This window comes from Hemibagrus wyckioides, linkage group LG20, assembly GCF_019097595.1.
Source record: "Hemibagrus wyckioides isolate EC202008001 linkage group LG20, SWU_Hwy_1.0, whole genome shotgun sequence".
Taxonomy (NCBI): Eukaryota; Metazoa; Chordata; class Actinopteri; order Siluriformes; family Bagridae; genus Hemibagrus; species Hemibagrus wyckioides.
In genome coordinates this window covers 102,836-119,090 of record NC_080729.1, presented here as the reverse complement: position 1 = coordinate 119,090, position 16,255 = coordinate 102,836, and the positions used below count along the sequence as shown (strand labels likewise).

Genomic DNA, 16,255 nt, shown 5'->3' with positions numbered 1-16,255 from the left:
CTGTTTTGTTTTTAATCTTCACTCATTTTAATCTGAAAATATTTCAGTTAAAGTCCAGAATAACTTGTTTCTATAGCAGTGAGGTATAAAAACACACTCCCAGGTAATAATTTAATATTTTGAGATTTAAAGGAATCTGAGCCGCCTTTATTATGACTTAAATCTGTATAACACACTCGTCTGTATTATTGTGATTTGTTCTGGTGTTTATCTGCATACATTTTTTATTTTTACAAGAAGTTTTATTCTCTAAATCAATAATAAATGATGAGTTAAATAACTGCAGAAACAATAATGATTATAATAAATAAATCAGAATAAAATGTTTTAACTTTCATTACTGACCTTTCTGGAACAATGCAATAAAAGTCTGTGTTTTAGCTGGATTTATTTATTCACAACTCAGTTCATCTCTAATAATTACATCATAACACAAAAATCATCCATCAGCAGACTGTCCACTCCTCTGTGTGTCCAGCAAGCAACATCTGTGTGTCCAACATCAGCAACATCTCACCATCTTCCCTAAAACACGACAACAACTTTATTCCGTGATGAGATGCTGCTCCTCTTCACACACACACATTTCAACACGTTTTAGGCTTTAAGAGCATTCAGCTTAGATGCTAACATGCTACAGTTGAATCAGAGGTGTGTGTGTGTGTGGCTGACAAAGTACACAACTTCCTTACTTGAGTAAAAGTACAGATACTCCTGGTCAAACATGAGTAAAAGTACAGAAGTTCTTGTTTTTAAAGTAGTTAAGTATAAAAAGTAAATGTAGCTACACACACTCATCATAAACAAAGCATTTCACATTTTATTCATTCTTATTTGTCCAATATAATTTACTATTCATATTTTATATATATAAATAATTATATATAAAATGTATATATTCCTGCGTGCAATGCATTGTGGGTAATATTACCAGTTAGAGTGTGCATCGTTCTGCACTTCCAATTTCTCCTGGAAGTAGTAGACCATCCGGGAATTTTTGCATTGTTCAATTTGGGGCATACTAATTCTATTTTCGAATACTATTTAGTACAGATAGTATGAGAATTTGGACGCGGCATACGTTTTACGTGTTAACTAACATCATTACCAATGTGTTGGTGGTGTATATGCAAAGCTATGGCAACTAGGCAAACAAATATATAAACAAAAACAATTTCCTTCCCATACATACTTCATGGCACAGGCAATATCCATTTCAAGCTTTTACCAGAAATTAAAAGTATAAATACCTCAATATGCTTCCGCAGGTTGGAGAGTTTCTGTAGACTGTGATGTGGTTTGTTTTCGGGAAACATAGCAAACCTTTAAAAGGAAAAGAATCTTTACTCTTTTCTAAAAACTGGAACATTCTGTCTCAGTATGGACATGGACGCTGCACTGCGCTGATGATCTTCCATTTTGTCAACAATTGATCAGAGTTCAAAAAATGAAAACCACTGAACTTCACGACACATGACGCTACAAGAGTGAAAGAAAATCATCCTCTGATTAACGTAAATACTTTCTACTCAGTGACCTGGACAGAAATGTAGTGGAGTAAAAAGTACAATATTTATCTTTCAGATGGAGTGAAGTTAAAGTCACAGGGTTCCAGAAAAAATAATACTCAAGTAAAGTACAGATACTCAGAAAGTGTACTTAAGTACAGTACTCAAGTAAAGGTACTTCGTTACCTCTGGTGTGTGTGTGTGTGTGTGTGTGTGTGTGTGTATGTGTGGAGTCAGATAATCAGACCTGAATTCCTTCAAAATCGTCAAATAACAGTTTCATTAGATCTTCCACGTTTCTGTCTTTGACCTGTGAAAGAAATATAATATTTATTAATATATTATTAATCTAGAGAATATTAGAATGATATTTGATATGAGTCTATAGTATATTAATCGGTCAGTGTGTGGATGCAGTAAATCACATGAGTTGAGTTTCTTGCCTCTAAATCTCCGTAGTAGAGCTCCAGGGCAAAGTGAATGCAGTTATAATTTAACAGCTGATATTTTGGGCTTTGTTTCATCGCTTCAGCGACTCTTCTCTGGAACGAGTCTGAGATTCCTGTCTTCTTCCTATAAACCGCGAATTTGCTGTGTGTGAAGCCTTTAATGTTCACTTTACTGACGAGACCTGGACAGGAAGTGGACACGGAGGACACTGCTGCACTGAGCCCAAAGGATCCGGGATAAAATGCTGAAGAAAAGAAATCACAATATAATATAATATAATATAATATAATATAATTAATATAATATAATATAATATAATATAATATAATATAATATAATATAATTAATATAATATAATATAATATAATATAATATAATATAATATAATATAATGTAATATAATGTAATATAATGTAATGTAATGTAATATAATATAATATAATATAATATAATATAATATAATATAATATAATATAATATAATATTCATTCATTCATTGTCTCCCGCTTATCCGTAGCCGGGTCGTGGGGGCAGCAGTCTAAGCAGGGATGCCCAGACTTCCTTCTCCCTAGCCACTTCCTCCAGGTCATCCGGGGGAATTCCAAGGCGTTCCCAGGTCAGCCGAGAGACATAGTCCCTCCAGCGTGTCCTGGGTCTTCCCCGGGGTCTCTTCCCGGTTGGGCATGCCCGGAACACCTCCCCTGGGAGACGTCCAGGAGGCATCCGAAAAAGATGCCCAAGCCACCTCAACTGGCTCCTTTCGATGTGGAGGAGCAGCGGCTCTACTCCGAGCTCCTCCTGGGTGACAGAGCTCCGTACCCTATCTCTAAGGGAACGCCCCGCCATCTTATGAAGAAAACTCATTTCGGCCGCCTGTATCCGGGATCTTGTCCTTTAGGTCATGACCCAAAGCTCATGACCATAAGTAAGAGTAGGAACGTAGATTGACTGGTAAATCGAGAGCTTCGCCTTTCGGCTCAGCTCCTTCTTCACCACAACAGACTGGTACATAGACCGCATTGCTGCTGCCGCTGCACCAATCCGTCTGTCAATCTCACGCTCCATCCTTCCCTCACTTGTAAACAAAACCCCGAGATACTTAAACTCCTCCACTTGAGGAAGGAACACCCCTCCAACCTGGAGGAAACAAACCACCTTTTTCCGGTCGAGAACCATGGCCACAGATTTGGAGGTGCTGATCCTCATCCCAGCCGCTTCGCACTCGGCTGCGAACTGCCCCAGCGCATGCTGTAAGTCCTGGCTCGAAGGAGTCAGGACAACGTCATCTGCAAAAAGCCAATGATCCCCAAACCGGACTCCCTCCACCACCTGGCTGCGCCTAGAAATTCTGTCCATAAAAATAACGAACAGAACCGGTGACAAAGGACAACCCTGCCGGAGTCCAACATGCACTGGGAACAGATCAGAATTACAGCCGACAATGGGAACCAAGCTCCTGCTTCGGTCATACAAAGACCGAACAGCCCTTAACAGAGGGCCACGGACCCCATACTCCCAGAGCACCTCCCACAGGATGCCACGAGGGACTCGGTTGAATGCCTTCTCCATGTCCACAAAACACATGTGGACTGATTGGGCAAACTCCCATGAACCCTCAAGCACCCTGTGAAGGATATAGAGCTGGTCCAGTGTCCCACGACTAGGACAAACCCGCATTGTTCCTCCTGAATCCCTGGTTCGACTAAAGGATGGACTATCCTCTCCAGTACCCTGGAATAGACTTTCCCTGGGAGGCTGAGGAGTGTGATCCGCCTATAGTTGGAACACACCCTCCGATCCCCCTTCTTAAAAAGAGGGAGCACCACCCCGGTCGCCCAGTCCAGAGGCACTGTCCCTGACTGCCACGCTATGTTGCAGAGACATGTCAGCCAAGACAGCCCCACAACATCCAGAGACTTAAGGTACTCAGGGCGAATCTCATCTACTCCCTGCGCCTTGCCACCAAGGAGCTGCTGGACTACCTCAGCTTGGGTAATGGATGAATCTACCTCTGAGTCCTCAGCCTCTGCTTCCTCTATGGAAGGTGTGTCAGTAGGATTGAGGAGATCCTTGAAGTATTCCTTCCACCTTCCGACAATATCCCCAGTCAAGGTCAGCAACTCTCCACCAGCACCATACACAGTGCTGCTTACCCCTTCTGAGGCGCCGGACAGTCTGCCAGAATTTCCCCGAGGCCGACCAATAGTCCTTCTCCATGGCCTCCCCGAACTCCTCCCAGACCCGAGTTTTTGCTTCCACAACCACCCGGGCTGCAGCTCGCTTGGCCTGCCGGTACTCATCAGCTGCCTCCGGAGTCCCACGAGCCAACCAGGCTCGATAGGACTCTTTCTTCAGAGTCCTATTTTTTTTTTCTTTCTTCTCTTTCTTGACAGCATCCCTTACTTCCAGTGTCCACCACTGGGTTCGGGGATTGCTGCCACGACAGGCACCAGAGACCTTACGGCCACAGCTCCTGGTAGCTGTGTCAACAATGGAGGAGGAGAACATGGTCCACTCAGACTCAATGTCCCCAACCTCCCTTGGAATCTTGTCGAAACTCTCCCGGAGGTGGGAGTTGAAGACCTCCCTAACAGAGGGTTCAGCCAGACGTTCCCAACAGACCCCCACAATACGTTTGGGTCTGCCAAGTCTGTCCGGCATCCTCCTCTGCAAGCAGATCCAACTCACCACCAGGTGGTGATCAGTTGACAGCTCAGCCCCTCTCTTCACCCTAGTGTCCAAGACATATGACCGAAGGTCAGATGACACGACCACAAAGTCGATCATCGACCTCCGGCCTAAGGTGTCCTGGTACCACGTGTACTGATGGACACCCTTATGCTTGAACATGGTGTTCATTATGGACAGACTGTGACTAGCACAGAAGTCCAATAACAGAAGACCACTTGAGTTCAGATCAGGGAGGCCGTTCCTCCCAATCACGCCCCTCCAGGTAACACTGTCATTACCCACATGGGCGTTGAAGTCCCCCAGTATAACTATGAAGTCCCCAGTCGGGGAACCTTTCAGCACCCCTCGTAGGGTCTCCAAGAAGGTTGGGTACTCCACACTGCTGTTCGGCCCATAAGCCGAAACAACAGTGAGGCCCCTATCCCCCACCCGAAGACGCAGGGAAACCACCCTCTCATTTACTTGGGAAAACTCCAACACATGGCGGCTGAGCTCGGGGGCTATAAGCAAGCCCACCCCAGCCCGCTGCCTCTCACCATGAGGTACTCCAGAGTAGTAGAGGGTCCAACCTCTCTCCTGGAGTTGGGTTCCAGAGCCCAGGCTGTGCGTGGAGGCGAGCCTGACTATCTCTAGCCGGTACCACTCAGCCTCCCCCACCAGCTCAGGCTCCTTCCCCCCCAGTGAAGTGACATTCCATGTCTCAAGAGCCAGATTCTTTAACCAGGGTTTGGGTCGTCTAGGCCCCTGCCCATGACTGCTACCCAAAACACATTGCACCAGCCCCTTATGCTCCCTCCTGCGGGTGGTGGGCCTACGGGAAGACGGGCCCACGTCGCTCTTTCGGGCTATGCCCGGCCGAGTCCCATAGGCGAAGACTCGGCCACCAGGCGCTCGCCTGCGTGCCCCAGCCCCAGGCCTGGCTCCAGGTTGGGGCCCCGGTAATGCCAATCCGGGCGACGTAACGGTCCTTGCTTTCTTTTTCTTCATAAGGGGGATTTGAACCGCTCTTAGTCTGACCCGTCACCTAGGACCCGTTTGCCTTGGGAGACCCTACCAGGGGCACTTGGCCCCTGACAACATGGCTCCTAGGCTCATTTGGGTACTCAAACCCCTCCACCACAATAAGGTGGCGGTTCAGGGAGGGGATAATATAATATAATATAATATAATATAATATAATATAATATAATATAATATAATATAATATAATATAATATAATATAATATAATATAATATAATATAATATAATATAATATAATATAATATAATATATACACTGGTCAGCCATAACATTATGACCATTGACCAGTGAAGTGAATAAGACTGATGATCTCCTCATCATGGCCCCTGTTAGTGGGTGGGATATATTAGGCAGCAAGTCAACATTCTGTCCTCAAAGTTGATGTTAGAAGCAGGAAAAATGGACAAGTGTAAGGATTTGAGTGATGTGAAGTGTGTGATGTCTAGACCACTGGATCAGAGGAGTGATGGAGACATTAGTATAATGAAAATTATAACACAATTATAACATTTATCCAATATTGTCCTGGAATGACAATGTGTGTGTGTGTATGTGTGTGTGTGTATGTGTGTGTGTGTGTTATTTTCAGTGTTGGGGTAACGCTTTACAAGTAACGTGCGTTACGTAATCAATTTACTAAAGTAACAAGTAAAGAAATGCATTACTTTATGAATTTACACATTAATATTTGAGTTACTTTTTTTGTAAACTAATGCTAGTTACTTTTCAGTTAAATTAATCTTATTTAACCGTTATGTCTTCACTGAATTAAAATTATTGCCATCACATGTGCACTCATGCGTGTGCCGTAACACGCTTCAGAAACAGGCATGGCAGGTCAGAGCTTTACGTTTCTGGAAATACTCTCATTATTTTGAAGTCACTGAAGAAAAGGAGAAGGCAATAGTCAAGTGTAGATTGTGTGCAGGCGAAAAACACAAACTCAAATTAAAAAAAGCTTCTTCATGTAAAGCCCAGCTCTGAGTGAAGTGAGAGCGTTGAATGGTGACGCCTGCACCCGCCTACTGCTAAACAACATAAGCTTGATTTCAGTTCATCACCTGGCAAAACAATTAGTTCAACAATTACTGAACTCAATAAAATGGTTTCTGCATTTATTGTTGATGAGATGGAGCCACTCTCCACTGTGGAGGCGCCGACATTCTGTAATATCATCAGCAACATCTCTGTGACGGGGAAACGGACGGGGGCCGTGTTCTCCCATCGCAAAACCTTTACAAACTTTTAGGACAAGGCATGTATAGAAATGGAGGCGGACCTGAAGGAAACATTTGCCAATTGATCTAATTTTAGAATGACTTTAGGAAGCTTTAGGAAACTCTAGGAAACTCTTTAATGTCTTTATTAACTTGGACTGTGAGTTTACTTTGTAATGGATCACATATAGGTTTCTGTGTGTATAAAATGAAAAGAGAACGAGTCTACTGGTCAAATTTAAGGAAAAGTATCGCAAAAGTAAAGTAACGCATTACTTTTTATAAAAAATAACTAAATAATGCAATTAGTTACTTTTTTTAAATGCAATATTGTGATGCATTACTTTTAAAAGTCACTTTCCCCAACACTGCTGATTTTCACCAAACATCATCATCTGGACATTTATAAAGTGGTGTAGAGATTACGTGTGAAGTGAATGATCTCCTGTCCACTTTCACAGCAGCAGACCCCAGCATGGTGATATCCTGTTACACTCATCCCACTCTCCACGATCAACAGATCTCCAAGCTTCACGTGTCCAGAAGAATGATCTGAGAATTTCTTCACAACTTTGAAGCCCCTTGGTTTAGTGCCGAGTCCAATCTTTATCCCGTCCTGAATAGTCGGCTGAAGAAAAAAAAGTCACCGGTCAGTTAAAATGCTATTTATTAAAGAGAAGGAAAATGAAACTAAAGCATCATGAAGACAGTTTGTTAAAAATAAAAGTTATGAAGTATAAAAACATGAGATTTACCTTCAGATCAACTTCCAGAAGATCCATGACAAGTTCCATGCAGTTGTATCTGCGTAAACTGTACTCTGGACCTCTGCTCATGGCTTCTTTAACATTTTCTCTGAATGAGTGAGGGATTCCTCCGTTCTTCCTATAAACTGCAAATCTGTTCCCTCTGGTGAAGCTCAGCACGTCCACCTTCCTGACCTCTGTGCTGATGAAAAACTTTTCTGTAGAAGAAAATAAAACAACAACAATGACTATCAACATAATCCCATGATGCATCACCAGCAGGACTTTCAGGACGCAGCCACAAGGTGATTTAAATCCGATCTTGACAGTCTGCTGTCTGATGCCACAGCGCAGTGAATTCTTATATCTGATTGGTCAGAAGATGACCAGATGTTAACCCTCTTGAACGAGCTCCAGCTTTAACATGAGGAACAGGTTTATATTAATGACTTTATTGTTTCCATAGCAACAGCTCTTTCACAGGGACGTGTCCAGCGCACACTCCACTGATAATAAACACTGATTAATAACGTGTGTTAATCGTCACATGGTGAAGTTTTCTGTAAGATGTTTATTGAACCTCAGGAAAAGAATCTCCAGTCTCAGTCTTAACACTTAAAGTTTTCCACATCTTCAGGATGGATGAGATTAAACGGCTTTACAGTTTCTCATTAACAACTGAGATTTTCTCTTATTAACATGAAGAGAGAGAATAAAGAGAGACTGCTGAGGGAAGGAGTGTTTATAGCTGCTATATAGACTATATGAGTGTTTATAGCTGCTATATAGACTATATGAGTGTTTATAGCTGATAAATAGACTATACGAGTGTTTATAGCTGCTATATAGACTATATGAGTGTTTATAGCTGCTATATAGACTATATGAGTGTTTATAGCTGCTAAATAGACTATACGAGTGTTTATAGCTGCTATATAGATTATGCGAGTGTATATAGCTGCTATATAGGCTATATGAGTGTTTATAGCTGCTAAATAGACTATACGAGTGTTTATAGCTGCTATATAGATTATGCGAGTGTATATAGCTGCTATATAGGCTATATGAGTGTTTATAGCTGCTATATAGACTATACGAGTGTTTATAGCTGCTATTTAGACTATATGAGTGTTTATAGCTGCTATATAGACTATATGAGTGTTTATAGCTGCTAAATAGACTATACAAGTGTTTATAGCTGCTATATAGATTATGCGAGTGTTTATAGCTGCTATATAGGCTATATGAGTGTTTATAGCTGCTATATAGACTATACATGTGTGTATAGCTGCAATATAGACTATATGAGTGTTTATAGCTGCGATATAGACTATATGAGTGTTTATACCTGCTATATAGACTAAACAAGTGTTTATAGCTGCTATATAGACTATACGAGTGTTTATAGCTGCTATATAGACTATATGAGTGTTTATAGCTGCTATATAGACTATACAAGTGTTTATAGCTGCTATATAGACTATATGAGTGTTTATAGATGCTATATAGACTATATGAGAGTTTATAGCTGCTATATAGACTATACAAGTGTTTATAGCTGCTATATAGACAATATGAGTGTTTATAGCTGCTATATAGACTATATGAGTGTTTATAGCTGCTATATAGACTATATATGTGTGTAGCTGCTATATAGACTATTTGAGTGTTTATAGCTGCTATATAGACTATACGAGTGTTTATAGCTGCTATATAGACTATACGAGTGTTTATAGCTGCTATATAGACTATTTGAGTGTTTAAAGCTGCTATATAAACTATACATGTGTGTATAGCTGCTATATAGACTATACATGTGTGTAAAACTGCTATATAGACTATACGAGTGTTTATAGCTGCTATATAGACTATATGAGTGTTTACAGCTGCTATATTGACTATATGAGTGTTTGTAGCTGCTATATAGACTATATGAGTGTTTATAGCTGCTATATAGACTATATGAGTGTTTTCAGCTGCTATATAGACTATATGAGTGTTTATAGCTGCTATATAGACTATATGAGTGTTTATAGCTGCAATATAGACTATAAAAGTGTTTATCGCTGCTATTTAGACTGTAGGAGTGTTTATAGCTGCTATATAGACTATATGAGTGTTTATAGCTGCTATATAGACTGTAGGAGTGTTTTTAGCTGCTATATAGACTGTAGGAGTGTTTATAGCTGCTATATAGACTATATGAGTGTTTATAGCTGCTATATAGACTGTAGGAGTGTTTTTAGCTGCTATATAGACTGTAGGAGTGTTTATAGCTGCTATATAGACTATATGAGTGTTTATAGCTGCAATATAGACTGTAGGAGTGTTTATAGCTGCTCTATAGACTATATGAGTGTTTATAGCTGCTATATAGACTATATGAGTGTTTTCAGCTGCTATATAGACTATATGAGTGTTTATAGCTGCTATATAGACTGTATGAGTGTTTATAGCTGCTATATAGACTAAATGAGTGTTTATAGCTGCTATTTAGACTGTAGGAGTGTTAATAGCTGCTATATAGACTATATGAGTGTTTATAGCTGCTATATAGACTGTAGGAGTGTTTTTAGCTGCTATATAGACTGTAGGAGTGTTTATAGCTGCTATATAGACTATATGAGTGTTTATAGCTGCTATACAGACTATATGAGTGGTCATAGCTGCTATATAGACTGTAGGAGTGTTTATAGCTGCCATAGATACTATATGTTTATAGCTGCTATATAGACTATATGAGTGTTTATAGTTGCTATATAGACTGTAGGAGTGTTCATAGCTGCTATATAGACTATATGAGCGTTTATAGCTGCTATATAGACTATTTGAGTGTTTCTCGCTGCTTTATAGACTATATGAGTGTTTATAGCTGCTATATAGACTATTTGAGTGTTTATAGCTGCAATATAGACTGTAGGAGTGTTTATAGCTGCTCTATAGACTATATGAGTGTTTATAGCTGCTATATAGAATATATGAGTGTTTATAGCTGCTATATAGACTGTAGGAGTGTTTCTACCTGCTATTTAGACTATTTGAGTTTTTATATCTGCTATATAGACTATATGAGTGTTTATAGCTGCTATATAGACTATTTGAGTGTTTATAGCTGCTATATAGACTATATGAGTGTTTATAGCTGCTATCAAGACTATATGAGTGTTTATAGCTGCTATATAGACTATATGAGTGTTTATAGCTGCTATATAGACTATATGAGTGTTTATAGCTGCTATCGAGACTATATGAGTGTTTATAGCTGCTATATAGACTATACGAGTGTTTATAGCTGCTATATAGACTATATGAGTGTTTATAGCTGCTATATAGACTATACGAATGTTTATAGCTGCTATATAGAATATACAAGTGTTTATAGCTGCTATATAGACTATACGAGTGTTTATAGTTGCTATATATCTATATATGTGTGTTTAGCTGCTATATAGACTATATGAATGTTTATGGCTGCTTTATAGACTATCCGAGTGTTTATAGCTGCTATATACACTATGCGAGTGTTTATATCTGCTATTTAGACTATGTGAGTGTTTATAGCTGCTATATAGAGATGTATGAGTGTTTATAGCTGCTATATAGCCTATATGAGTGTTTATAGCTGCTATATAGGCTATATGAGTGTTAATAGCTGCTATATAGACTATATGAGTGTTAATAGCTGCTATCGAGACTATATGAGTGTTTATAGCTGCTATATAGACTATATGAGTGTTCATAGGTGCTATATAGACTGTTGGAGTGTTTATAGCAGCTATATAGACTATATGAGTGTTTATAGCTGCTATATAGACTATATGAGTGTTCATAGGTGCTATATAGACTGTTGGAGTGTTTATAGCAGCTATATAGACTATATGAGTGTTTATAGCTGCTATATAGACTATATGAGTGTTTATAGCTGCTATATAGGCTATATGAGTGTTTATAGCTGCTATATAGACTATATGAGTGTTTATAGCTGCTATATGGACTATATGAGTGTTCATAGCTGCTATATAGACTTTTGGAGTGTTTATCGCAACTATATGGACTATATGAGTGTTTATAGCTGCTATATAGACTATATGAGGGTTTATAGTTGCTATATAGACTGTCGGAGTGTTTTTAGCTGCTATATAGACTATATGAGTGTTTATCGCTGCTTTATAGACTATATGAGTGTTTATAGCTGCTATATAGACTATATGAGTGTTTACAGCTGCTATATAGACTGTAGGAGTGTTTTCAGCTGCTATATAGACTATATGAGTGTTTATAGCTGCTATATAAACTATACATGTGTGTATGTCTGCTATATAGACTATAAGAGTGTTTATCGCTGCTATATAGACTATTTGAGTGTTTATAGCTGCTATATAGACTATACAAGTGTTTACAGCTGCTATATAGACTATACAAGTGTTTATAGCTGCTATATAAACTATATATGTGTGTATCGCTTCTATATAGACGATACAAGTGTTTATAGTTGCTATATAGACTATACGAGTGTTCATAGCTGCTATATAGACTATACGAGTGTTTATAGCTGCTATATAGACTATATGAGTGTTTATAGCTGCTATATTGACTATATGAGTGTTTATAGCTGCTAAATAGACTATATGAGTGTTTATAGCTGCTCTATTGATTTTGCGAGTGTTTATATCAGCTATATAGACTATATGAGTGTTTATAGCTGCTATATAGACTATAAGAGTGTTTATAGCTGCTTTACAGACTATATGAGTGTTTATAGCTGCCATATATATATTCTATATGAGTGTTTATAGCTGCTATAGAGACTATATGCTTATAGCAGCTATATAGACTATATGAGTGTTTATAGCTGCTATATAGACTGTAGGAGTGTTTTCAGCTGCTATATAGACTATCCAAGTGTTCATAACTGCTATATAGACTATATGAGTGTTTATAGCTGCTATATAGACTATACAAGTGTTTATAGCTGCTATATAGACTATAAGATTGTGTATAGCTGCTATACAGACTATACGAATGTTTATAGCTGCTATATAGACTATACGAGTGTTTATAGCTGCTATATAGACTATATGCGTGTTTATAGCAGCCATTTAGACTATATGAGTCTTTATAGCTGCTATATAGACTACATGAGTGTTTATAGCTGCTATATAGACTATACGAGTGTTTATAGCTGCTATATAGACAATACAAGTGTGTATAGTTGCTATATAGACTATATGAGTGTTTATAGCTGCTATATAGATTATGCGAGTGTTTATAGCTGGTATATAGACTATATGAGTGTTTATAGCTGCTATATAGACTATATGAGTGTTTATAACTGCTATATAGACTATATGAGTGTTTATAGCTGCTATCGACTCTATATGTTTATAGCTGCTATATAGACTATTCCAGTGTTTATAGCTGCGATATAGATTATGCGAGTGTTTATAGCAGCTATATAGACTATATGAGTGTTTATAGCTGCTATATAGACTGTAGGAGTGTTTATAGCTGCTATGTAGACTATATGAGTGTTTCTAGCTGCTATATAGACTATAAGAGTGTTTATAGCAGCTATATAGACTGTAGGATTGTTTATAGCTGCTTTAGAGACTATATGTTTATAGCTGCTATATAGACTATATGAGTGTTTACAGTTGCTATATAGAATTTAGGAGTGTTTATAGCTGCTATATAGACTGTATGAGTATTTATAGAGCTATATTGACTATATGAGTGTTTGTAGCTGCTATATAGACTGTATGAGTGTTTATAGCTGCTATATAGACTATATGAGTGTTTATAGCTGTTATATAGACTATATGTTTATAGCTGCTATATAGACTATATGAGTGTTTATAGCTGCTATATAGACTGTAGGAGTGTTTTCAGCTGCTATATAGACTATATGAGTGTTTATAGCTGCTATATAGACTATATGAGTGTTTTTAGCTGCTATATAGACTATATGAGTGTTTATAGCTGCTATATAGACTATATGAGTGTTTATAACTGCTATAGAGACTATATGTTTATAGCTGCTATATAGACTATATGAGTGTTTATAGCTGCTATATAGACTATATGAGTGTTTATAGCTGCTATATAGACTGTAGGAGTGTTTTCAGCTGCTATATAGACTATATGAGTGTTTATAGCTGCTATATAGAGATGTATGATTGTTTATAGCTGCTATATAGACTATATGAGTGTTTATAGCTGCTATAGAGACTATATGTTTATAGCTGCTATAGAGACTATATGAACGTTTATAGCTGCTATATTGACTGTAGGAGTGTTTATAGCTGCTATATAGACTATATGAATGTTTATAGCTGCTATAGAGACCATATGAGTGTTTATAGCTGCTATATAGACTGTAGGAGTGTTTATAGCTGCTATATAGACTATATGGGTGTTTATAGCTGCTATAGAGACTATATGTTTATAGCTGCTATATACACTATATGTGTGTTTATAGCTGCTATATAGACTGTAGGAGTGTTTTCAGCTGCTATATAGACTATATGAGTGTTTATAGCTGCTATATAGACTGTATGAGTGTTTTCAGCTGCTTTAATGTCAGTGAGTAGAGAAATGAAATCCAGAGCGTTAAATATAAATATATGTTGTTCTTTAATAAATAAAAAGTTGCAGTTGGTAAGTTGCTGTGGTGTGATGGGAATAAAGCATTGGGGGACGCTGTAAGAGAAAAATAATCACCTCCCTTTTGTTGACCGCGTCCTCCACATCATCACACACAGTGTTTATTATTTAAAACTGTTTGTGTTTGTTTGATTAAGTGTGTGCTCTTGTAGGAGTGTCCAGATTACTTTTCAGCCGAATGACCCGCGCGTTTTCAGCACAGTATACTCCAGCGTCCAGACTCTTTCTGTCCTGCTGCACAATGAAGACGTCTCCGTTTTGTGCATCTCCGGTGTATTCCTCTGTGTAGTTTTTCACAACTGTGAAGACTTTGGGTTCTAAAATCAGTCTCATCATCATCCTCTCCTGTGACTGGGTCTGAAAATAAACACCACAAACACCAGGAGTTCAAATACAGGACAGGAATCAAGACAGTGTTTCAGCACTGCGGTCAGTCGCTCTGTCCATCACTCAGAGACTCACACCACTGAAAACAACACAACAGGAAATAAACAGGTGATGAGAATGATGATAAAGACAATGATGAAGAAGATGATGAGGATCATGATAAAGACAATGATGAAGATGATGAGGATCATGATAAAGACAATGATGAAGAAGATGATGAGGATCATGATAAAGACAATGATGAAGATGATGAGGATCATGATAAAGACAATGATGAAGAAGATGATGAGGATCATGATAAAGACAATGATGAAGATGATGAGGATCATGATAAAGACAATGATGAAGAAGATGATGAGGATCATGATGAAGCCGATGATGAAGAAGATGATAAGGATGATGACAGACAATGATGAAGAAGATGATGAGGATCATGATAAAGACAATGAAGAAGATGATGAGGATCATGATAAAGACAATGAAGAAGATGATGAGGATTATGATGAAGAAGATGATGAGGATGATGATAAAGACAATGAAGAAGTTGATGAGGATGATGATGAGGATGATGATGAAGAAGATGATGAGGATGATGATAGACAATGATGAAGAAGATGATGAGGATCATGATAAAGACAATGAAGAAGATGATGAGGATTATGATAAAGATGATGATGAAGACAGTGATGAAGATGATGATGAGGATAAAGACAGTGATGAAGACGATGATGAAGATAATAACAGTGAGGTGTTTTGTATGTAGTTTAAAACCCCAGACACATCACGCCCGTGTCCTCGTGCTCAATACAGCAGCCTTCCTCCTCCTCCTCCTCCTCCTCCTCCTCCTCAGCGCTGTGTTACTTCATCTCCAGCTTCTTCACCAGACCCTTCTACACTTTCTAGATGAATAAATCTCTTTAATTTGATTAAAAACATCTTTTATTTTCAGTGTGAATGTCATTAAATTGTTGGTAAAACTCCATGGGATTATTTTCAGTAATAATATTTATCAGTAATAATTTAGATGAATTTATTATTACAGTAGCTCAATAATATCAATGTTAATCAACAGAAAGAGTTTTTTCTGAAGAAATCTCTTTCCTTTTCAAACGGAGAGGAACCTGCAGGAAGAAACTGAGACTCACCATCAATGCTGATGAAGATCTTCAGGGAAGAAAACAAGACACACACTTCAGTTAAAGTAGAACTTAACTCCACAGTGTGGTCCAGTAACTTCACAGAGTCTTTAATACGCTCTGGTGTACAGGAAGTGAGCGTAATAATTTGAATATGACAGGAAGTGGTTTTATCTGGTGATGTAAAGCTATAGTCTGTTCCTGTTTTACTCTAAATAAATATTTAACACCGATCTGTACTGAAATTAATCAGACTCTCAACTTTATCAGTGGCTTTTATTTCAGTTTAGTTTGTGTACAGTGTCACAAAACAACAACAACAACAACAACAATAACAACAACATATTCACAGCAAAGACACACATCTGTCAGGTGAAGAAACAAAGCTCAGAACCTTGTCACGCTCCATCAGGTACCAATGATTATGGAAATTAG

General features: G+C 38.4%; 1 protein-coding gene and 1 long non-coding RNA gene across 2 annotated transcripts; both read right to left on the bottom strand.

Moving 5' to 3' along the window:
• Positions 1 to 401: 401 nt before the first annotated feature.
• LOC131370938 (uncharacterized) lies at positions 402 to 1,803 on the bottom strand. Its single transcript, XR_009207479.1, has 3 exons — positions 1,756 to 1,803; positions 1,251 to 1,323; positions 402 to 525 (listed from the first exon to the last, which is right to left on the bottom strand). It is a non-coding gene; the product is annotated as an uncharacterized LOC131370938 (long non-coding RNA).
• A 97-nt stretch (positions 1,804 to 1,900) lies between these two features.
• On the bottom strand, positions 1,901 to 15,940 carry LOC131341978 (uncharacterized). Its single transcript, XM_058372681.1, has 5 exons — positions 15,830 to 15,940; positions 14,465 to 14,654; positions 7,644 to 7,852; positions 7,315 to 7,516; positions 1,901 to 2,202 (listed from the first exon to the last, which is right to left on the bottom strand). Exons 1-5 carry the CDS (start codon positions 15,830 to 15,832, stop codon positions 1,901 to 1,903), a joined length of 906 nt encoding a protein of 301 aa, XP_058228664.1. The 5' UTR covers positions 15,833 to 15,940.
• Positions 15,941 to 16,255: the final 315 nt, after the last annotated feature.

Excerpts from the sequence above, each read along its gene's own strand:
- LOC131341978 (XM_058372681.1), bottom strand. Across the intron at positions 7,853-14,464 it reads GCGGGTCATTCGGCTGAAAA|AAAAGTTTTTCATCAGCACA; the intron begins GTAATCTGGACA and ends TTTCTTCTACAG. Across the intron at positions 2,203-7,314 it reads GGAGATCATTCACTTCACAC|CATTTTATCCCGGATCCTTT; the intron begins GTAATCTCTACA and ends TCTTTTCTTCAG.